The sequence below is a fragment of the Pseudonaja textilis genome, chromosome 1 (assembly GCF_049901715.1).
Source record: "Pseudonaja textilis isolate UNSWEBS1 chromosome 1, rPseTex1.2, whole genome shotgun sequence".
In the NCBI taxonomy this organism is placed as follows: domain Eukaryota; kingdom Metazoa; phylum Chordata; class Lepidosauria; order Squamata; family Elapidae; genus Pseudonaja; species Pseudonaja textilis.
Window position 1 is genome coordinate 92,581,274 of NC_141990.1, and position 25,082 is coordinate 92,606,355.

General features: G+C 36.9%; 1 protein-coding gene across 3 annotated transcripts in view; it reads right to left on the reverse strand.

Moving 5' to 3' along the window:
• The window catches only part of NCOA7 (nuclear receptor coactivator 7), a 75,947-nt gene that overhangs the window by 7,045 nt on the left and 43,820 nt on the right, over nt 1-25,082 (reverse strand). The window contains exons 8-13 of one of the 3 annotated variants that reach the window (XM_026705458.2): nt 17,822-18,006; nt 14,370-15,358; nt 13,582-13,750; nt 8,874-9,021; nt 2,050-2,178; nt 53-205 (exon numbers count right to left, since the gene is read on the reverse strand). In XM_026705458.2, the coding sequence (XP_026561243.2) occupies nt 53-205; nt 2,050-2,178; nt 8,874-9,021; nt 13,582-13,750; nt 14,370-15,358; nt 17,822-18,006 (1,773 nt within the window). Of the gene's footprint in view, nt 1-52; nt 206-2,049; nt 2,179-4,242; nt 4,437-8,873; nt 9,022-13,581; nt 13,751-14,369; nt 15,392-17,821; nt 18,007-25,082 lie in introns of those variants that run through there. The other 2 variants (XM_026705457.2, XM_026705459.2) reach the window with 2 other exon arrangements.

The window sequence follows — 25,082 nt, forward strand, 5'->3', positions numbered from 1 at the left end:
GAGAGATGCACAAAAAGAAAAGAAAATTCTGGAAAGAGGGGAATGGAACTACCTGATTGTCCATGTCTCTGATGACTAATAAAACTGGACTATCAAGAGAAGACGATTTACGATATAGAGTTTTCAAGCTGGTTCCATGCTCTTGTGTACTATAGACAAGTTTCCATGGATATCCCTGTACTCGAGCTGGGAGGGACTGAGCAAGCTAGAACATAAAAGAAAATGCTGTTCTTGAAAAGGCAACATTTATTTTATTTATTTATTTTATCAAGCATGGATTTGATAATATATGAAAGTATAAGCATGATTATTAATACATGAAATAGATACAAATAAAAGGGAACATTAAGACAGGAGCGATAGACACGTTGGTGTGCTTATGCATGTCCCTTACAGATCTACCTCTTAGGAATGGGGTGAGATCAACAGTAGGCAGTCTGAGGTTAAAATATTTGGGGTTAGTAGAAGAAACCACAGAGTTAGGTAGAGTATTCCAGGCATTGACCATTCTGTTGCTGAAGTTGTATTTCCTGCAATCAAGTTTTGTGTGATTTACCCTGAGTCTGTATCTATTGTGTGCTCATGTATTGTTGAGGTTGAAGCTGTAGTAGTCATTGACAGGTAGCACATTGTAATGGATAATTTTATGTACTATGCTTAGGTCAGACCAAAGATGCCGTAGTTTTAAGTTATCTAAGCCTAAAATTTCAACTCTGGAGGCATAAGGTATTCTGTTGCCAATAGAGGAATGGAGGACTCTTCTTGTGAAATATTTCTGGACTCTCTCGATTGTATTAATTTCCGATATGTAGTGCAGATTCGACAGATGAGCTGTATTCAGTAATTGGTCTAGCTAGCAAATGCTTTGTATGCTCTTGTTAGTAGTATAATATTACCAGAAAAAAGCTTCGCAGAATTAGGTTAACAACTCTTAATGCCTTTTTGGCAATGTTGTTACAGTGGGCTCTTGCATTTAGATCATCAGAGATGAGAACTCCAAGATCCTTGTTAGTTCTAATGAGTAAGTTTGTTATAAACAGTCTATCCTACATTCACTGATATGCAATAACTGAACAAAATGTGGGGCTTTTTTTAGTCAGGACAACATGTACTTGTAATGACCATCACAAGAGTGAGGGACACATCATCTGATATTGAATTGGGCAGTGAGGGTTACTAGTATAGTTTTCCTAATAGATCAAAAATCCCAATTTTTTTCATTTAAAAGGTGGCTCCTTGGATTTGATGTTGCATTTTCAAACAAAAGGCAATCATGAATTTAGAAAAACTGTCTATCCCATTATCCTTGAACAGAATTCTGGCCTATAGAAAAGAGAGAGGAGCCTTGATCTTATGCCAAGGAATCTTAAAACAAGAGGAATCTTAGGTCAGACTAAGGCTATAGCAGTGACTAAAATTACATCTCCTGAAATTAATACAGAAGGCCTCAAAATTTGGATAAGGCACAGAGAATGCAGAAAGTCCATTTTAAGATAAGGCAGCACATCTAATTGCTTTACAGTGAGGCATTAAAGGGAGGATGTGGCCTATGGTCTTTTTTATCTTTAAGAGGAGTGATTAGTTAACAGATGTCTGTTAGATAGCTATCCTTTATAAAAGTAATTTGATATATATTGATGGCATTCCTTTCAGGAATGGCTCTTGTTGTTTTCTTTCTGTAGCTTACTTGCAGCATGGGTTCAGCTGTCTTCCTGTGTATAAAAGGACTTTTTACTTCTTGGGGATGACCTGATTGTACAGCCTGGATTCAAAGTAGTGTTATAGGGACAGTGTTGTGCCAGCAAAAACTACAGCATTCAAGCTCTATTTGGAAATAAAAAAACCTGGAGGTATTTTAAAGCTAACAAATGTATTATTTATTTGTGGGCTACACTCCGTTTTATAGCTATTTCAAAACCATCTGTCATAATAAACAAGTTGCTTTTAAAGAAGACCACTGTAGCAACAAACTAACAAAGCTAGCCATCTTGAATTTCAAAGTACCATGAACAGGTTTGAACAGCAAGAAATCCCATATCAGCGTTTTACCTGTTCCACATGCATGTTTTCTAAAAGCGCACTTTGGTTTTTTAAGGTAGGCAAAGCATCATCTTCACCATCATCTTCACAGTAGCTGCAGACACTCTGCCGGCGTTTTGCTTCTTCTACAGTTATAATCTAGACAGATGAAAATGTTTTTACATCTTTCATAATGGTATATGAAAAGTTGATAAAGGAGAAAATGTATTGTATGCAGCAGTGTTTTTCAACTTCAGTAACATGAACAGGTAAGGACTATCAGGTCCCAGAAGCAGGCTGGCGGAGGAATTCTGGGAGTTGAAATCCATACCTATTCATGTTACTGAAGTTGAAAAACACCGCTACACAGGGTCAAGGAATCATAAAAGAAAATAACCTCAAATGTGCCACTGATGAAGCTCAAGGGATTTTGTTGTAGAAATCCTGACAGAACTCATAAAAACCTTTACAATAAACTATGACTAAATTTAATGAATTTGTAACAAGCTGTCAAAATAGTTTGCACAATGGCTTGTCAATCTCGCTGCACTACAAAATAGTTGTCTAAACATGTAAAGTTCAGGAAGCCTGCAAGTATTTAAAAAAAAAAAGAGATCAGGAAGCTTGCAAGTATCAAAAACTTTGAGCTAAGGGAAGGAAATAACTCAATTTTCATCGACATCTGTTCACGTGATAGAATTAAACATAAGAACTTCTATTTAAAAAAAAATTATTTCTTTTTCTTTTTTTTCAGCAACAGCAACTTTATCGCTGCTATTTAAAGTAACCAATAATGTAAGCAGTGACATAAGTAATACAATGAATAGGAAAACCAGTTTATACAAACCAACACCTAAAAGAAATAGTTAAAGTTAATATTTTAAAATTATATTATGAACCTGCCATTTAAAATACTTAGTTTCAAATGTGGCTATGAAGATAACATTCAGGCACATTTCTAAATTGAAACCATTTAAATAAAACATTATAACTTTACTATTAGCTTTATAACATTACTAGGTCAATTCTTGCCATTGAATAATACAATTATGAGATTATAAGACATAGACAGTGTCCTTATTTAAATCACAGCCTAACATCGCCAAATGTCAATGATATTTGAGCATCTGATTGTCATGTCGATGTTTTTTGACAATGCTATAGAGATTTTTTGATCTACTAGATGAGACTAATCCAGAATAAGATGCCTTAAAAGATAAGGCTGTGGTATTAGTCAGCATGTATTCCATAAAAGTGTTCTATAATAAATAAGACTTTTGTTTTAGAGAAAAATATTATGATGACCAGAATTTTTTTCTATAATTTTATAGAGTATCTATTCTCCAATATAACCATTCATATAATTACATCAGATTCTAATTTATTCTATACTGTCATCCTACAGCCTAAGTTTCATTTCAACTTTGAAACATAAACTGGCATTATTTTTAATCAATTGGTTTAGTTTATCATTAAAGTTTCTCAATAGAAACTTTTCTCCAATATTGGAGAATTGTAGTATTTTTAATTATTAAGGGGACTTATATTCCACCTTTCCATTTCTGTAAAGTGATCTCAATGAGTTATATGAATAATAACATCAGTTACTAATCAACAATAATTAGGAATGCCTGCTTTTCTATAAGATAAGAACATATATAATATAAGAACAAAGAAGAAATTAATATATTTTCCAATCCAATCTGGAAAAACTATGAACCAAATTTAAGCAAATGCATTTCAAAGACAGAATAGATTTTAGGTTAAAGCTAATTCTAGTCCTCAACTAAAAATAAAACAATGATCAAAAGAAAATACATGAAAAAAATACTTCATTATAGGAAAAAACAGGAAAATGAAAGAATGAAAATAATCAGGATCAGGAATACATTTTCAAGCTGTTTGTATACTCAGTGACCAAACAGTAAATCCTATAGTCCCAACAGGACTGATTTGAACTCAGACATTCAAAAGAAAGAAATTCAGAAGCATGTAGCATGAACCCAAATAAGCTGCCTTTCCTGAAAAACGTGATATGCAGATTTTCTTAACATTCTCAGGCACATGCTAAACAAATCAGTAAACATAAGCTTCTTCTGAAATTGCCTTTCCAGTCTGCATATGAGCTTACAGCTCTTCCACGTGCATTCAGTTCCGTGTTTTGTTGCTAACGAACAAAAGAACTGGGGAAAAAGTCAAAGAGATTTCAGCAGATTTCCGTACCTGCACAAAAGGTTCCTGTTCTTCCTCAGGCCTAGCACAGTACAGAATTTGAAAATTCAAAGCCATTCTCTTAACTCTCATTTTTCTGCTTTGTTCCTTTCCCAGTTTACTCACAAAAAGAAACTGTTGCTACTTGCTGGGAGAAGGAATGAAAGCATGCAGCCTGTACACTTCCTTGAAAAACTAACTTTCGTTTTCCCTTGTATATGTCAAAGCATAACCTGGCAACCTTAAATTCATCAGAGCAACTTCCATAGAAACGACTCAGGCAGCTGCAGCAGCTAATTTACAGATCGTATCTGGGTTATTATTTTGAAATTTATTTTCATTCTCTCATTTGTGAAGACCAGGCTTACTTACTACCATTCCAGGAAGTTATAATGGGAATATGTAATATAATTCTGTCTCATTGACTTATTACTTGTATTGCTCTCCAAATCCATCTGATCGAACAGGTTTAGTTATTATTACTGTATAAATATTTGCTTTATTATGGTCACTGACCAGAATTGCAAACAAAAAAACACATTAAAAATAAAGTTAAAAACAAAATAAGATAAACTATTACAATTGGTGGTGGGTTCATCAGTAGATAATAAGTGTGTCTAATTATATAGGCAGCATAAATTTAGCTATATTGAAGGAAACCTAGCATTATTTAAGATAAATTATTTTCCTGACAACTATAGAAATCTTCCTGATCACATTTATTAATTCCCCTACAATATAAACACTTATTACATTGCAGGTTGTATCCAGACATCAAAGTAAATAAATAAACTTAATTATAATTGATCAGCATGCTGCTATAAGTTGCTCAATTTTTGGCCGTTTTCTACAAACTACAGTTAATTAAAAGCCTGAATAGCCTTGCCTGTGACTTATTATGGATGCAGTAGTTTGTGATTTAGTAGGTCAAAATTAGAAGCCATTGTTTCTTTAGCTGAGACAGCCTTGTTTGGAAAGAAACAAACCAATGTTTCTGGTTCACAAATCAGGCTATGTTAAGGTTTGTTTAAACACTACAAATTTTTCTACAAATGTTACGGTATTCTTAATAAAATATCTGGGTTTAAATTACATACTGTAATTCTCCACTACCTTTAAGAAACTACTCCTATATTAAACAATAATAAAACAATAACATGAAACAATAAAAGATACCCTACTAAGTTAATTTTCAACATTCTTCATACACACGAAGAGGGTTTTTTTCAAGAATTGGCTTTGTTCCAGCAAACTTTGGTTGCTATCAGTAATCTAACAATCAGCATCTGCCTTGCTAAGACCTTCATCAGGAAATTACAGATTTTATAAAACAAAAAGAATGTTGGGTCTTCCTCCCATCACACCCAAAATACAGCTATTCAATTGGAGCTCTTATATGTGAGCAATCATTGTAATTTTGTTGTTGTTGAGTCAATTATGAGTCAAGCTTAACTCTGCATGTCCCAAATATGATTTTTCAAGAGGCAATTGAAGTTCCTTTTTTTCCCCCTTGAATATGTTTTGTTTATCATTCAATAAGTTTCTTCAGTTCTGAAGTGAAGAAGCTTCTTGGATGAGAAGCAAAGTGCCTTCAAGTAAAAACAAAGGAAGTCCAGTTGCCTCTTGAAAAATCACCTTTGGGACAACCATGACCTAGATGACTGAGAATCTCCATAGATACTTAACTCTAGGTAACTTCATGAATAAATCCACATGGTTTTCTTGACAAGAATAACTGATTATAGAAGTGGTTGTAACCAGTTGTTGAGAATGGCAGATAGTAAAGTTTTTTAAAAATGGTTTTTTTACTGTAAATCTTATTAGCAAAATTAGACATCAGAGATGTCAAGCTTACAGGTTTAGAATTTTATAACTGTAGGAGTTTGTTGTTTGTAACCATAAAAATATAAAGGCACATATTCAAGGGTGGGACTCAAATTATTTAACAACCGGTTCTGTGGGCGTGGCTTAGTTGGTGGGCGTGGCTTGGTGGTCTGTTGTTGGCTGGGCGTGGCCAACTCAATATTACTCACATCGAGGCACGCATCTCCTCGCCTGGCCTTTCATGACTGTGGGGATGCTGCAACAGTTAGTTGTAAGTGTGAAAAATGGTCATAAGCAGGGGTGAGTTCCTATTGGTTCTGTCCACCTCTGTAGAACTGGTAGCTCTGAAGAGCAGCAGACATAAAACCGGTTCTATGTCTGCTGATGTTTTTGCCTACCGCCTGCCCGGGCTCTTACCTGACCTTTATTTCCTGCATTTTCAACTTCAGCTGCCTTGTGAAGCACAGCTGCAGTTAAAAAAGCAGGAAAAAAGTACTTTCCAAAGGCTGCTTCTCGGCACACAGTGCTGCTCAACTGTCCAGGCACCAGGCTGATGACAATTTACAGGAGTGCAGCATGCAGGGAAGCACATCGTAAATCACAGAACCTCATAAATCACTGAACCGGTAGTTACCCTGTCAGATCCCACCCCTGGTCATAAATCACATTTTTCAGTGCCATTGTAACTTTGAATGGTCACTCCACACAAGCAAAGTACCAGCAAAGGAGGGGAAAAAAACTCCAGAGATGTTCTTGAGATAGGAAGTCTAGTCCTGCCAAGAATGTAATAAGGGTTAACGGAGAGGCAGTTTCTTTAAGCAACACCAGAATGTTTCCTTCCTGCCTTCCTTACAGGATTAGGCCAGTAATTTCTTCTAACAACTGGTTCTCTGAACTGCTTAGAATGTTAACAACCGGTTCTAATGAATAGGTGCAAACTGTTAGAATCCCACCCCTGCACATATTGCTTTTTATTGCTTTGTGTAATAAAAATTTAATTTAAAAAAAAAAAAATTAATAAAAATTTGAACTACTTTGTATTTCCTAGCTTTGATTGTTGCTAGGCTCCATCCTGGGGAAGGATGATACCTTGTTTGCAATATATTGACAGAAAAACTATGTTTTCTTTTAAGTGAAGATGTAAGAAAAACTTGTAAGTTTCAGCTTTGCAACATTACTAGTTATACTAACTAAAATATATCTGCAGGTTAGCGATGCTGGTTGGGGGCTATAGTCCAACACAACTGGAAGACACTTGAAAACATTACTCTTTTCATAATTACAGCATTTGTCCATATTCTGTATTTATGACAACATAAAAGTATCCCCGTGCAAACTAACCCCAACTACTCTTAGCAAATAGAAGTTAGCTCTAATATCTTAAACCAAAACAACACTAAATCAATGACAATTATACACATAAAAAAGAAAAAAAATCTGCCTGGATTTTGATGATGGTTTATACAAACACAGAATAACTAAAGTTATGATACCAAAAGATGACTTAACTCCATCCAACAGAATGAGCAAAGGAGATAGTTTAGCAACTTACATTCATGTTCATAGCCCAATAACTTTTTCTGTACTTTCTCATTTCATTTTCACCCATCAACTCATGTTATCTAACAAAATATTGTGCTCTCAGATCACATTCATTAAAGTTGCACATTTTCCCAAACACATTTTTTTTACAATTCATTAGAGCATAACATACAACTACCAATAACTATGCTATTTTCATAATCATATACAGCAATCCAGGTAACACCGTACTTTCCTTCTAGCCCTTAATTCACAATTAAATTTCACTTCCATTCACGTGCAGATCATCACCGCTCCACAAATCAGGAAACTTTCATTACTTTCTATTTCCCTTACTCTTATGTTCATCAGTTCAAGAGATATCTATTTTTCTTTCATTTCACTTGTTAATTTATTCTGTCTACTATTCATAAGTCACAAGCTTTCATACAGCTTTGCTGTCACCAGATGTGTTCATGGGCATTTTCCTTTGCCACCCATCATGCTTTGGGTCAAAGTTTTCATGTAAAGCTTTATTAATAAGAAAAAGAAAGAGGAAAGTAGATTTCCAGTCTTAGATATACCTTTGTTGTATGACTAGGTTGCAGGAAGTTGTTTCATATTCTAGTTTACAGATTTATATAATAAAAGGTAAAATGAATTATGGTCTTGGAGCTACAAAAACCTATTAAGAATGAGACTGAACTATAACTGACCAAAGAGGGAGAAAAATAAGATTGAAAGAAAACTGATGAAATTTGGTGGGGCGGGAGGACATTTTCCCAAATGCTTGAGTGAAAATTATTTGATAAACTCCTATCTTGAAATTGAACAATATGCGACAGGGAACTTTACTTTTGGCTCTGGGAATATTCATTCAGTATGCAAAAGATATTTCAGTAATCCTGAATCTGGTAAAATGGAGATTAATTAACATTTTGAATGTTGCAACAGAGAAGTAGCCCTATTTGACCTATGGCTAATCAGATGGTATTTGGTGTAAAACTAGATTAAGAAATTTATTATTTTTATTTAAACATCTATGAGATGCCCATCTGTAAAAAAGTACTTTAACAGCCAATATTCAAGCAGCATACAGAAGTTGAAAATCAAATCCTTTTGTATTGTCCCTTCTCTTTACACCTGAGACAATTGTCAGTTGACAAACACAAGAACTATAAACTGGACCAAAAAGAAACAATCCACAGGCTAAGGGGATTACATGAAGCAGAAAACTGTTAATTACAATGTACCATACAGTTTCAGATAATTCCAAATTCAAGAAACAAAACACTCACCTCCCAGCTTTTTGTTGAGGGTTCACTGAAGAAATTGTCTATCATGTCAAGCTCCTCCTTTTCCACCACCACAAAACCCTGTTCCTTAGCATCTTTGCCATATACATCTGGAGACCATTGTACAAAAAAGGTATACAGATGATCTACCCTGTTAAAGAAACAAACAAAAGTTAAGAGCTCTAAAAACAATAAACTGTAGGATGCAAATTCACTCAATTGCTAATCAAGTTTAGCATCTGTCTAAAGAAGATTTTGCTCATTCCACCAGAGCCATCATTGTAAAATTTTACCCAGGAGCTTTGGAGCTAATATTTTTTATTGGCTGGGGACCAACAGCTGCTAGGAAATGACAGCTCCTGCTTTCTTTCAAGATGAAATCATACCAGGGATAGATCATCCTAGCTCCAGCCATCAGCCAGCAAGCAAACACCTTTCTCTTCCCTCCTCCTAGTCCAGTTTGGTCTCTCCTATGAACAGTAAGTAGTAGTTACTCAAGGCTGGGAGTTGTGTATATATTGTGCAGAAAATATCTTCTATATAAACATCAATAGTAAAGTGCCATATTAGTGCACAAGTAAGCTAATGTATTCTGACAATGTCAATCTACTCATTTCTTCATCAACTAAAGCCATGCAGTTCTTCTGAGCCAACTCTGCAGAAAAAAACACTATATCATAAAGAATGAATGGCTTAAGTTTGACCAGACAGTAGTCAGCCCATTTAAAGGACAGATTCTCAAAAAAAAAAAAGAAAACTATCAGCCTAGAGAGATTGTGGGAGAGTTGTCTATAACTATTTATAAATAAATAAATATTGTAATTCTTTGCAGCTGTACCTGCACTTCTAACTAAATTTGATAGCAGTGAATGAGAGCTAAAATCCCACATGAAGGCAATAGAAATACAAAAGCCAGTTTCCCATAAAATTTTGTAATAGGGTGACACTGTGGTTTATATTGGACCAAGATGAAACTTTATCTCCCATTCTATTTCCAAAGCTTAACTTAAACATTTTTACCATAATCAAAGGCTTTCAGGTTAGAAATGCTAAGCAACACCACCAGTCAAAATAACCAAATGACCTGGACTGCCAACCTTTACACAGTCTCTCTCCTAATACTAATATCTGTACACAAATAAGTTTCACCAAGACTTATCCCAGGCAACAACAGACAAAGTACCACGCCTTGTTTTGCCCAGCAACACAAGGTAGCCAATGGAAACCTTTGCATGAAACTGTCAGCAAAGAGACATCTCCCCAAAATATGGATTTAGTTTCAATATTTAGGGGCAGTTAGTCTTGACTTCTGCAGTTATTAGCCCAAAAGGGTGAGCGATAAAAATGTAGTGAACAGCACGCTATTAAGACATTCCTCAATATTATCTTATGAACTAATTTTCTTATCTATTATGATGTTTTGCTGAACTGGCAACCTTTAATTTGCCTCTGTTCTTGTAATACTGTTTCTATAACTAGCTACAAGAGTTTTATTTTACTTTATAGTTGTTTTAATTCCTGTTAGGTATTGTAATTGTTGAGCATTGTTGTAATTGTTTTCTTCAAAAAGAACATATTAAAAATTGACATAATAAATATAATTAAAATTATAACAAAAATCAGAAGAACATTCTGATACATCTTTTCTCGTAGCCGCATGTTGAAGGCACAGGTGTACATGCATGTGTACCTGCCCTGATATTGCCAGCAACTTTAAAAGAGCTTGCAAGATAACCCTTATCAGGTACATTAATGAAACTGTATACGCTTTAGCTTATGCTGTTCTATACTACTCTTACTAAGGGTTTCAGCAATGCGCATTTTGCAATGCACACTGAATGTTCTAATGCTCAATCAGAAGCATAAAAGAAAGCCTGTGTTTCTTGTTGAGATATATGAACTGCATGGATTGACAGAAAATTGGCGAAGGCTGAAAACTGCAGCTTTTCAATAAAATCCATACTTAGTTCATCTCAGAAATAAAATGTATACCATGTCCAGGCTCTCTAATATTATTTTAGGGGCCAATTTGATTTGGTGGCTAAGGCACCAGGCTAGAAATAGGGAGACCATGAGTTCTAGTCCCACCAGTGGTGCGATTCAAAAAATTTTTACTGGCGGTTCTGTGGGCATGGCTTGGTAGATGTAGCATGATTTGGTGGGCATGGCAGGGGAAGGTTATTGCAAAATCCCATTCCCTCCCCACCCACTAACTTGCTTTCCAGCTTCATTCTCCTGTGCAGGGCAACAAAAGAAGACCCAGCCGATCAGCTGGGACTCAGGAGGCAAAGAATAGATGGGCGCAGGGCAAGTCAGAGGTGATACTTTCCAGTTGTCCAAACTACTGAAAATTTCCACTAACGGTTCTCCAGAACTGGTCAAAACCTGCTGAATAGCACCTCTGAGTCCCACCTTAGATACAAAGCTAGCTTGGGCCAGTCACTCTCTCTCAGCCCTAGGATGCAGAAGGCAATGGCAAACCACTTCTGAAATCTTTTTAAGAAAACTGCAGGGACTTGCCGGGCAACCACCAGGAGTCAAGACTGACTTGAAGGCACAAAAATAAATATTACTTCACCCTTTAAAAGTATTTGTAGCGGTTTCTACATTTCAATACTTTTAAAGCTTCATACAGAGTAATAACCAAACAGAACTATAAACCACTAATCTTCCTTTACAGCAACCACATACAAATATACCATAAAGCAACATATTTATACTCACTCTGAAATACTGTTAACATTCCCCATTGCAAGAAACACAACGAAGGATCTTCAGTCAGCTAGGTCAGATGCAATTGTATAACTGGGTCAACAGAAATATTTGAACAGAAGCCCTTATAAAGCACAAGTCTTTAACGATTACTACTCCTTAAGGTATGTGCAAAAAGATAAGGAGCATTCCTTAGGAAGGATGCCTATTTCACAATCACAGTGCAAGAGTGGTCAAGCCACTGTTTAATGCGGTTTCATTATCTGAGCTGATGCAGTACTATTCTGCTACATGTCTAAAGTCACAATCACGTCAAAAACATCTAGCAGCAGACAACTGCAGTTAGGACATATTGCACGTCATTGTAACATAAGTCTGCTATGCAATTGGTCAGCAAACGTGTCCTTTCCAGAGTGCGTGCTATATTGAAGAAAAAAATAACAATATTTGGGAAACCTTTTAAAGACTAACAAACTTTAGCCACTCATTGCACAGAGTCCACTCGCAAGATTTCATGATGTGGCTATTCTGTTGTAAAGATTCTTAAAATCTCTGAACACACTGTAATGATGAGAGGACTAACATGTGACATGTAAAGTGTAACACATGCTAAGAGAGACGACATATATTACTAAAGACTACTTTTGAACAATTCTTAGATGACAAATGAAATATGAAACACACATCAATGGAAATGCTGGAGAGCAGTACAGATAATTATACTAGCAATAGCACTTATATACAGCTTCATAATGCTTTACAGCTCTCTGTAAGCCAGGGGTGTCAAACTCAAGGCCCGTGGCCAGGTCCAGTCTGTGAGGTATTTAAATCCAGTCCACAGGGCCACCATGGAAACAGCGAAGGATTGACCTGCTCTGCCTCTGCCAGAGAAAACTGAGCTCCGTTTTCGCTGGCAGAGGGTTGCAGGAAGCCATCGCAGCCGAAAATGGAGCTAGGAGCCTGTTTTTCCTGACAGAGCGCTTGAGCCACCAAAGGCACTGCCAGCACAAGTGATGTCAAGCTGGCCGTGCCCACCACCCACCCAGGTCAAACACAACCCTGATGCATCCCTCAATGAAATTGAGTTTGACACCCCTGCTGTAAGCTGTTTACAGAGTCAGCATATTGCCCCAACAACCTGGGTCCTCATTTTACCGACCCTGGAAGGATGGAAGGCTGAGTCAACCATGAGCTGCTCAGAATCGAATTCCTGGAGTGAGCAGTGAGTTAGTCCTACATTACTGCATTCTAACCACTGCGGCAGCACAGCTCTTTAGACTGAAGGTTCTCAAGAAGGGGGAACATCACATTTTTTTCAAGGACAAACGACTATTGTTCAAGTTTATTTTATATGACTTGATAGAAGCATGCATTTTGATACCATGTTTCCCCCCAAATAAGACCCTGTTTTATATATTTTTTTTGCCACCCAAAAAAGCACCAGTTTTTATTTTCAGGTGATGTCATCCACTGACTAATCTCACTTGCACACGTTGCCCCCTGGCCTCCTTTTCACTGTCAGAGGTCTTTAGGAAGTTCTTTTTCTGCATATGGCAAGGTTCTCCTGAAGGCCTCTGCAGCCGATAACAGATCAATCTGGGGTTCTCTTATTAGCTAGAGGCCTTTAGGAAAGCCTTGCTGGCTGCAGAAGAAATGAGACGGCAAGGCAGGTGTTGGGGTGTGCGAGACCTGGCTACACCTGTTCAAAGGTAAGTAGTAGGGCAGCTCCACACACACACCCATCCCCACCCTAGCTTAATTTTTACCCAAATTTTATCTTAATTAGGGCTTATTTGGGGGGGTAGGGCTTATAATGGGGGTGCATGTGTAAAAATCAAGCTAGGACTTACTTTCAGGGTAGGTTGCATTTTTGGGGAAACCAGGTAGTCACTGGGTTTCTGAAAACACACACACACACACACATTTTGGAAAAGACCCAGTGACTATCTACTCTGTTTCCCCCAAAATACGACCTATTTCACGAAGACCTTGAACATACCTTTCTCGAGGGACAGCAAACCAGTATTCCGGTTGCTTTTGTATTTTATGGTATTGTTGATCCATCACAGCTGACTGGGAAATGAACGTCTTCCTCATAGGTGTGCCCACTTTGATGCAGAGAAACATTGGTGGGGTCTTGCTTTTTTCCTCTTTTGAAGGAAGCATATCTGAATTCAAGAGATTGTCCAGTCACAAAATAACCAACACAACAGATTAATAATGTAACAAATACTTACATAGAAATACCAGTAAGTTTGATCATAAATCGTATCACCCACGCAGTTCTTCTACATAACAATTATATTGCTAAAATTGAAGGATTTCTAAAATTAAAAAAAAATCATAGAAATTATAAGTGGATTCTTCTTTCTGTTCCACAGCTATATGAGGAATATGGGTGAGAGTTATGTGAGAAGCCTATCTCAATGTCTTAGTTCCATGTTAAGAGAAATCGTTGAACTCCATCTCTTCTCTTTCATTATGGAAGTTTTATACTTAAACAAAAAATTTGCCAGTTAGATTGTTAAGATTTAATCTACCATATGCTATTCTTTATTTATTACTGATCATGTTTTACTTAACACATTTTACTTCCTGAGTTTTCTGAGAGAGAAAACTAATGCAAAGTGTTCAAGCACTCATTCTGTATGTTTCCAGATAACTGCAAAAAGATTTATATGTACAGAATGGATATCAGGCTGAATCAAAATATATTCACTTTATAAGGAAGGTCGACAAAGTGAAAACAGGAATTAGGTTTAAAAAAAACAAACAAAAATGGCTTACCTTCAATGGGCACTTGGACTCTCTGCAACAGCCACAGTCTGACTTCAGAGTTCTTGTCTAGATGAGATGTCAAAAAAGGAGTATCTAATCCTTCACATGTTTTTTTCTCTGCTGCTGAGCCAGCTTCCAATAAAGGCTCATTTCTTACAACCGAGCAGGATTCAAGTACTTCCTTTTTGACAGCAAGAATTTCAGTCGATTGGGATTTTGAAGAGCTAAGTGTAAGGTCTATGCCCACAGGCATATTGTTCTTTTCTTCCTTGACTTCATCCTTAGGCAAGTAATCAATAGGCGATGGTTCATCTTTATCATGATTGAGATAAAATTCAATAAGCTTGTCTTTATTCAACTCTTTGTTTGCATCCGAGTTCATCTCTAATTTATTAGTTGGTGAATTTCCACCCTTGTTCATTTCAGGCATCGCATCCAGCTTTTCACAGGTGTCTAGATCTAGATCATCCTTAGAGAGTTTATGCTTTACCCCAGATGAGTCTAACACTGGTTGCTCATAATTGTCTTTGTTACTTGCTTGCAACTGAACCTCCTTTTTTGTTTTGCAATGATCTGTGTGAAGATCAACTGATCCAGCATCTCTACAATCTATTTTACTATCCATCTGCAATGAGGTCTTGTCTACCTCAATAAAGCCATCTTCCTCCAGAAGGGAATTGTCTTTGGTTAAGTCCAAAGTTATATTTGATACAGAACATTCTGCAGTGTAAGTTTTCAAACTCGCCTGTTCTAAAGACTCAGGAGTAACAGTGTCCTTTGGTGTTTCTACTGATCCAGATGTGACTAGGGGAGGACCTCCAGAAGGCTTCAGGGCTTTGAAATCTGCAGACGTCTCTTTGTCTAAATATTTTATTGTTGTGGAATTAGGAGCAACAAAACTGTCTGGTTTCTGTTGCTTCTTTTCTTTGTTCATGGATTTAAATTTACTGAAAGGATTGATATCCTTCTCAGAGGCAAGATCTTCCCATTCACTGGGCCTGTACAGAGGACAAAGATCCTTTGGAATATCGCTGCCAGGACAAGTGGTAGGGTGTATATGGAGCATTAAAAATGGAGAACAAAATGAAAATAAATGAGAATACATAAACAAATAAACTTAAATACTTAAAATAATTAAATGAAATTCAAATATGACAACAAAAGAGACATCAACTGAAATGTACCAAATCAACATGGAAATAAATGAATTAACCAAACAACTCCCTTCAAAATAAAATGAAAGTCAATTAAAATAAAGTAATTATAAAGTTGAAATAATTGTGGAAATAGGATATCAATTTATCTGAAGAAGCTTATAGATATTTTAAAAGAAAAAGGGACAAAAGGGAACCATGAGGAGACAAGGGAAACAAACAAAACTTCATCTCATCATGAGAATTTTTTTACAACATTGGAAAAAAAATTAGCAGCAGGCATAAAAATTCCATTTTTTTAAGCCTATAATAATAAAAAAAATATTTAATTTTAATTATATATTTATATAGCATATATTTATATTTAGGCATATATATATATATATATATATATCAGCCCAACTGATATGTGACCCAGTTGTGAAATCTTAACTACACTACAGCAAGCATATACAAATATGTTTTTATTAAAATATCTGGAATTTAAAATCAGTTTAACTGTCCAATTTTACTAGAATAAAATAAAGCGATCTAAAATAATAATTAAAAATATATTGAAGTCAGAGGAAAAACCTCATTGCTTCCTCAATACCCATGCTTCTTGGTAAATGTTCTAAAAAGTACAAGTATTTGTCTCTAGTGGAAATGATTATTTGATTATAGCTCTTTCTTGATGTCGCTTTAATATCTCCAATCCTAGAAGTTAACTTCAGTATTATAAAGTAAAAAAAACCCTAAGACAACTAATTTCTCTGTTGTTTTATCTTATGCTAAAACTTTAGAGGATGAAGCAATTAATGAAGACACGTTGGTGCTTCTATTTAACAAATCAGACACCAAAAAGTTAATTAAAATAACCATTAAGGAGAAAGGTAGGGGAATAATAGCTAAAATCACTTTTTAATATAATTTTCACACATTAGAACTGCCTAAAGAGGACAGATAAGAAGACTCATTCAAACAACATGAAGGCTCTGGGTTGCTGTTGTTTTTCCAGAAATCCAAAATAATTTCTTTCTAGCACTGAAAATCATAAAGTTATCCTGGATCCCCTTTTTTTCTGCTTATCAGTGTATTTCCAATGAAGTAATAGCAGGAAGTTACTCCCATTCCCAGAAAGTATTTCAAGATCTGCTTTCTGACAGGAGGATCCATCATACATCTCCTCCTTACAGCCTTTAGCCAAGAACATTCAGTTTAATTAATGGCATGGGCAAGATACAATAACATGCAGAAATTAGCTCAGTAAATCTATACTCTCAGCCAGTTCTCTGGAACATCTTTGTCATTCTTGGTTTCCTGCTTTTTGGCAGCTATTAATTGCTCAGTGTTTATGACCTTTTTGGAAAGTATAAAATTCTAACATAGAATATTTTACCTACTAGTTTTACAAAAAACAACTTGTAAAACAACTTTTCATGTTAACAGTTACACCATTACAGTGATGGTATTCAAAATTGTTAGTACCAGTTCTGTGGATGTAGCTTGGTGGGTGTGGCTTGGTGAGTGTGGCAGGGGAAGGATACTGTAAAATCCCCATTTCCACCCCATTCCAGAGGAAGGATATACTGCAAAATCTCCATTCCCTCCCCACCCCACTAAACTGCTTTCCAGCTCCGTTCTCTGTGCAGGGCAATAAAAGAAGACCCAGCTGATCAGGGACTCCGATCAGCTGGGACTCAGGAGGCAGCAAATAGATGGGGGCGGTGCCAACCAGAGGTGGTATTTACTGGTTCTCCGAATTACTCAAAATTTCCACTACCGGTTCTCCAGAACCTGTCAGAACTGACTGAATACTACCTCTGCACCATTAGCAAAGCATAACCAATGTATTAGAGAACAATAATATCAAATAAAGCCACTTGTCTAGTGGTGAAGGTCCTGGCATAGAAATCAGGAGACTGTGAGTCCTAGGTTCCACTTTAGGCATGAAAGCCAGCTGGTAACTTTGAGCGAGACATCCTCTCTCAGTGCACCCTACCTTACATGGTTATTGTTGTGGGGAAAGAGAGGAAGAGGAAGGAGTACTATGAATGTTTTGCTTTCTTGAGTTGCTTATAAAGTAATAAAGATGGGATTTAAAAACTTATGCCATTTAAAAAACATAAAAACTCATGTTTTAAAACGATACTTGCCAAAAATAATATCTTGGCCTAAATTTGCACTGTCATTCTACACTCCTTTCTTGTCAGATGGTGTTTTGCTCCACAATTTAACAAGCTTCTCCTTTTCCTTGCCAGTTTGGCTGAATGTTATATATACACCTGATAAGGGTCAAGCACAATCAACAAAGAAAATACTTCTTACGAGGGAAGGGCATCCTTTATCTTCATGTGAGAGATATCGTTGTAGAGGGCAATCGAAACTACCTCCTCCATGGGACATTTGAGCCCATATTCTTCACAGCCGTTCTCAATGACAACAGGGTCTGACTTGTGAGGATCGAACATGATGGTGTTGGGAGTGACTAACATGACCCCTCCCACGACTCCCTTGAAAAACGAAACAAAAATAAGTAGACCGTTAGTCCTTACACTCATCACATACACAACTGTCACAACATGACAACACAATGTACACTCTGTGTTTTTTTTATACTCCCTTTCTTCTCTAATGTGATCTTGTTTTCTTCCAAAGTGGGGGGGGGGAGAGGGGGTAATCTCAGCTAAAACTGAGCCAAGATAAAAAGATTTTCAAAACTCATCTATCTTCAGCAGACAAGGCCAGAGTTATAAAAAGGGATCAAGGTATTTAACTTTCAATCCTTGGTTGCAGTGAAAGAGGAGCTACAGCTTGTTAATTAAGGAGAATCAAAAAGAAGATTCACAAGACAATCTAAAACATTTTCTGATTTTGGCTGCAAGCCCCAGCTTTAATTGATTTCAGTTCTAAGAGGTAGAATTCCCAGTAGGAACTTTGAGTGGTTCTAGGATAGAGAAGTCATTTAAATGGCTCTGATTGTACATAAGAAATACAGACTTGGAATTAGGCAAAGAGAATGTTGGTTAGAGAACATTATGAGAATATAGATGGAACAGATTAGGAGAGAACTGAACGCTCTCTTCTCTTCACAACAGCTTTTAGATCACTTACTTTTCTTTTGCTTACATGTATACACAAAACTTGAGATAACAAGAGGGGCAAATAGTTTTAGGTCTTAATCACCCCAACAAAAGTATTTGAAGGTTCTTTTTCCAAAAACAATTTCAGCCTAGCTTTTCTTTTCTTTGTCTTAGAAATCTTAATCACCCCAAGGAAAATATTTGAAGGACCCTTTTCCGAAAACAATTTCAATCTAACCTTTCTTTATCAACAATTTTATCAAAGAAGTGCAGAATAGTCACATAAGACTGGGAATACAAGTTTTTTATAAAAATATATATAATCTATTATCGCAATTAAAATGTTTTATATCTATGATATAAAGACTCCAACAATTAATTAAAAAATCTATTAAAAGAGCAACACTGGAGGCCACAGTTTAGCTCCTGATTTCCAAAGTACTGCAAGAGATGGTAAGGCAGTGGCGTTATAAGAGGAATGACTGAAATATCTTTGGTGAAGTACTAAGAGTATTATTAGTATTAATTGAAAAAGAGCAAGAATGCCCAAAAGAAATCATTATGTGCTTCATCTATATATATATAAAAGTGAAACACCACTCACACATCATCACAAAATCTCCAGAACCGTAACGTCTAAAACTTGAAATTTGGCATGTATGTTCCTCTTGGCTTCTAGATGCTCACTAAGAAAGGATTTTTCAAAATGACCATCAGAGCATTAGTATTTCGTATATTATTATTAACACGCTTTGATGTTAAGGAGTTCTACTCCCCTTCCCCACCTGAAAAGAAATCTGTTCCAAATGCAAAACACATGCAGAAGAGAGGAGTTTCAGTTTTGGTTTCACAGCACCAAGCAGGTTTAGTACGGAATAGTTGAGCTAAGCCACACCCAGGCTCCTTGCTGTCTTCATTCTCACAGAGCATTTCAGTTTCCAAAAAGCCCTCAACTCTCTCACACACTGCCAGGACGCTAGCCAGATGAATACTGGTGGATGCTGGTAGGCAGAGGCAGAATTTTTTTCCCTTATTTTCCGCCCAAAAACTAAGGCCAACCATGTAGTTTCATAGCGAAGCACGGGTATCAAGCTAGTTGATTATAGAAGGGCCTTCCAATGTGTTGATCATGTCAAGCTTAGAAAATGAGAGTCCCAGGACATTTCATTGCCCTTGGCAAAACTTACACACAGGTCAGGAAGCCAAGTATAGTCAGAACATGGTGAAGCAGACTGGCTTCAGGTTGGCAAAGGAGTGAGACAAGCCTGCCTATTCTCCCTTTATTTATTCAAACTACATGCTGAATATATGTTAGTGTTTGGGGACAAACCCCCGAGCTGAGTGCACAGCAGCAGTCAAGCCAGGCAGCCAAATGAGAGTGAGGCTGGGCCCAAGAGTATACACACACTTGAGACAAAAACACTGTTTGTGGTTTTAAATAGGTATTTAATACACACAGAGATTAAGATGAGTCATTCAGTCCATATGTCAGTATCCAGTACATCCATCCAGTTACCTAGTCTTTTAAACAGTAAATACAATGTCTTTATCTGCTTGTTAAATCTTCTTCTGATACCTTTCTCTCAAAGACAATGCTGAATCCACAGCTCACCAAGCAAACAGTCCTTGTGTTCAGTAGAGAGAGGTATCTTGCACAGTAGACATCTCATACAGGAGGAAACAGTAGGCAGACAGATAGCAGATAGACCAGAGACCAGTAACACCAGGAACAGGAGGACCAGGGACTCGAAACCAGGATCAGAAACCAGGAAGTGTTACGTCTCTCTGACTGCCTCTTGTTGCAGCTTACAACCACACCCATAATTATGCAATGACATTGCAGTTTGGAGCTTAAAGTTGCAAACACTTAAAACTAGGTTTTATATATTCATTCACCCAAACCAGTTGGTGTATTCATATACCCAACATACTCCCCTTTTGGGTGACATGAATATATAATGCCTTTACAATCTGAACCCATATTTTCTACAACTCTCTAGGTGCTTAATGACACCTTGGGCTTTAGTAAAATTATCAGCTATATTGTCCTCCGACATACAGTACTCTAGCTGTATTATTTTACTATTTACAGATTGTCTTACATTCAGATATCTCAAATCTGTATGCTTGCTCCTAGTTTTTACTGCAATACTTGTGGCCATTTTAATTGCTGCCTGATTATCTTCATGTACAACTATAGGGTAATTTACAGTTATACCCATATCTTTCAACATTTGTTTATACATAATCAACTCAGTACATAATAGAGATAAACAGGAGAATTCTGCCTCCATTGTAGACAAACTTATATGCTGTTGCCTTATTGACTTCCAACCAATTAATGTCTTACCCAGCATTATGGCTGTTCCTGAAGTCGACTTTCTTGTGTCTCTTTCTGATGCAAAACTAGCATCTGCATAAGCACTCAATATGAGATCACCTTCTGGTTCTAAATACAGTGCATGGTGTAATGTTCCTTTAAGATATCTTAAGATTCTCTTCAATGCTATCCAGTGACATTGAAGCGGGTCATTATTGTGCCGTGCCAGCTGATTAATACTGAAAGCAATATCTGGCCTTGACCAATTGCTAATATATGATAAGCTACCAATCAAAGATTGATACAGTTCCTTATCATATTTGGGACTTTGTGTATCCATTTTGCAAATATCCTGACTCATTGGAGTCTTTACAGGCTTACAAAGTTCCATCTTATAATCTATTAGCAATTTAGATATCTTATCTTCCTGAGATATCTTAAACCCTTTCTGTGTTCTCAGTATATTCAAACCTAGATATCTCTTTATCTCACCTAATTGCTTGATTTTTACTTTCTTGGCTAATGATGATATTATTTCATTTGCTTCATCATTAGTCTTAGTTATCAGAGCAATATCATCAGTAAACAACAATAATAATGATATCTTCCCATGTTTCTCTCTCTTAAATAGACATGGGTCGGCTAAACCAGCTTTAAATCCTATATTGTTCAGTTCCTTTACAATATACTGGTTCCATTCGTAGCCAGATTGTTTAAGACCATAGAGGCTCTTCTTTAACAACCAACAATCATTATTATTATCATCTTTCAATCCACTAGGCTTTTTCATATATACAGTATGTCTTAGTGGAGCATGCAAGTAAGCAGTTTCCACATCTAAATGGTTAACTATATATTTCTTGCTTGCTGCCCACACTAAGGCTGCCCTTAACGTTGCAGCTTTAAGACTAGGTGCAAATACTTCATCATAGTCATTTGCACTTTGTCTAAAACCTTGGGCTACTAATCTTGCCTTATGGATTATATTTCCATCGTTATCAGTTTTTATCTTAAAAATCCATTTGCAGCCAATGGGTTTTATACCTACAGGTAATCTCACATTTTCATATACCTTCATATCCTTCAAGGATTTTAATTCCTTATTCATTGCTGCATACCAACTTTCTTTCTCTTTAGAAGGATACCTTTTTATCTCATCCACAGTAGATGGTACTCTATTAACCTGGCACACTGTGTTAGCCTGGTATCTATCAGGCGGTCTAGATATACGTGTAGTCCTTCTGGGAATTACAGGGCTTGTATGAGGACTTTCTTGAGTTACTACTTGGTCCTTTTCCTCATCTTGCTCAGCTATTTCTTTTATTTCTTCTTCTATGGGCACTATCTCTTCCTGTACTTCTGTCTTCACTTTATTTTTAAAGTTACAGGGATAATTAATGGGATTTCTGTAGGATTCAATAACCACTTCTTCATTGTTATCCTGCTCTAACTTATCCCATCCTACGTGCTCTAGAAATTGGGCATTGGCACTACATAACACTCTAGATGTGCCTTTTTCCCAAAATCTATATGCCCTATGGTTAGCTTGGTAACCAACGAAGAAAAATTGTTTAGCTCTGTGTTGCCCTTTACGCCTGAGTTGTGTAGGGATATGCACCCATGCTGGTGCACCAAATGTGTGCAGGTAACTCAGATCAGGCTTCCTGCCATGCCACATGGTGAATGGAATTTCACCAGTAGTTGAGTTAACCACGTTGTTCAATAAATGATTGGCACACATTGCAGCCTCCCCCCACAAAGTATCAGGTAATCCAGAATCAGTTAACATTGTTCTAACCATTGCCTGTAGTGTTTGGCCTCTTCTCTCTATAAATGCGTTGTGTTGTGGTCTGTATGGTGCAGATTTCTTATGCTCTATACCAGCTGCCTTTAATCTATTCTGGAATTTGCTGTTAACAAATTCCGTACCATTATCTGTCACCAAGGTTATCAGTTGCCGTTTAGTCTTTCTTTCTGCAAACTTTAACCAGTTGAAGAAATGTTGATATGTTTCAGTTTTGCTTTTCATTAAGTAGCAAAACCCATATCTAGAGTAATGGTCCATAATGCTCAGTATATATCGAGCACCCCCCATACTGGGTTTCTTTGGACCTATAATGTCTGCAAATACTACTTCTAAAGGTTCTTTAGTTTTAAAACCATTTAGCCTATTTGCAGGCATTATTTTACTCTTATCTTCACAACAGACATTACAACGCAAATACTTCTCACAGGGTTTTAACCTTATTCCTTCAGATAACTCTACTGTACGTTTTAGCATTTTAAAATTTACATGCCCCAAACGCCTATGCAATAAATGGATACATTCATCATGAGGCTTGGTATTGTTAAATACAGTTTGTGCCTCCCCTTTCTTACTATCATGTAAGACATATAATGCTCCATTTAAAGCTGCAGTTACCTTTTTGCCATCTCTTTCCAGTATGCACTTATTATTCTTAAATGTAACCACATATCCTAGTTTATCTAATTCTCTTACAGAAAGTAAGTTCATTTTTAACTGTGGTACATACAACATTTTTATGTTCTGGTCTAAACATGGACAATATGCAATACCTTCACCCTTGGCCTTGAGATGCCAGCCGTTAGCGAGTGATATATGCTGAGAGCTTGTAGACATTTTTATAAACTTTGTCTTATCTCTCGTGATGCAGTGGGATGCACCACTGTCCACCACCCATATATCATTCTTCACTTCACAGTTGCTGTACGTGGCTAGTTCAAAGGATTTCTTTGGCTTCTTTAAATTCTGGCGTTTTCCTTTTCTGCAGAATCTTGCCAAATGTCCTCTGCCTCCACAATTAAAACACCTTTTAATTGTGTATGCCGTTGAAGATAACTTCTCTTCCTCCGGGTGCTTCAGCTTACATAGCTGGTTTCTTTCAGGCTTTGAAGATAATTTCTCTTCCTTAGGCTTATCTGCTCTCAGCTGGTCACGTTCACTCCTTCTCCTGGCTTCCTCCAATAGCCTGCCAGTTATCTCAGTTACTGATAAAATGTCTTTTGGCAATACCTCTAAAGCAGTCACAAAATCATCATAGCTTCGATCCAAAGAAGACAGTATGATGTATACTTGTTGCAACTCATTAAATATAAGCTCTTTTTCTTGTAATTCTTGAAAAATGCTTTTTATACAGTTTAAATGAGTTAACATGTCTCCATTTTTCTCAAGATGTGTTCTAAACAGCTTCCGTGTAAGATTAATATGAGCTCCTACACTGTCTCGAACATAAACCTTCTTGAGATTCTCCCAGCACTTGGCAGCACTATCCTCTCCACGAATATGTATCAGTTGCTGGTCTGAGAGAGTTAGTCCTATGATGCATAAAGCCTGTTCATTCTTTTGCTTATAGTCCTGTATCTTTCTGGCATCCTCATCAACAGTAGGATCCAAGTTGGATACATCTGGTGGGTTTGTAACTATGTCCCACAAACCTTCTCTTCGTAGCAGTAAACTACACTTCATTGACCATGAAACATAGTTTGTTCCATCTAACCTGGATATCATGGACAGACTTGGCAAATTTACTTGTGCCATTGCTCTGCAGAAAAATAACTATTCAACAAACAGTTTGTCTTTACAGTAATGTGTAACTCTTGACCAAAACTCTCACTGGTATAACCTGGTTAGCTAGACTGTGCACACTGCTGGGCCCATAACCAATGTTAGTGTTTGGGGACAAACCCCCGAGCTGAGTGCACAGCAGCAGTCAAGCCAGGCAGCCAAATGAGAGTGAGGCTGGGCCCAAGAGTATACACACACTTGAGACAAAAACACTGTTTGTGGTTTTAAATAGGTATTTAATACACACAGAGATTAAGATGAGTCATTCAGTCCATATGTCAGTATCCAGTACATCCATCCAGTTACCTAGTCTTTTAAACAGTAAATACAATGTCTTTATCTGCTTGTTAAATCTTCTTCTGATACCTTTCTCTCAAAGACAATGCTGAATCCACAGCTCACCAAGCAAACAGTCCTTGTGTTCAGTAGAGAGAGGTATCTTGCACAGTAGACATCTCATACAGGAGGAAACAGTAGGCAGACAGATAGCAGATAGACCAGAGACCAGTAACACCAGGAACAGGAGGACCAGGGACTCGAAACCAGGATCAGAAACCAGGAAGTGTTACGTCTCTCTGACTGCCTCTTGTTGCAGCTTAC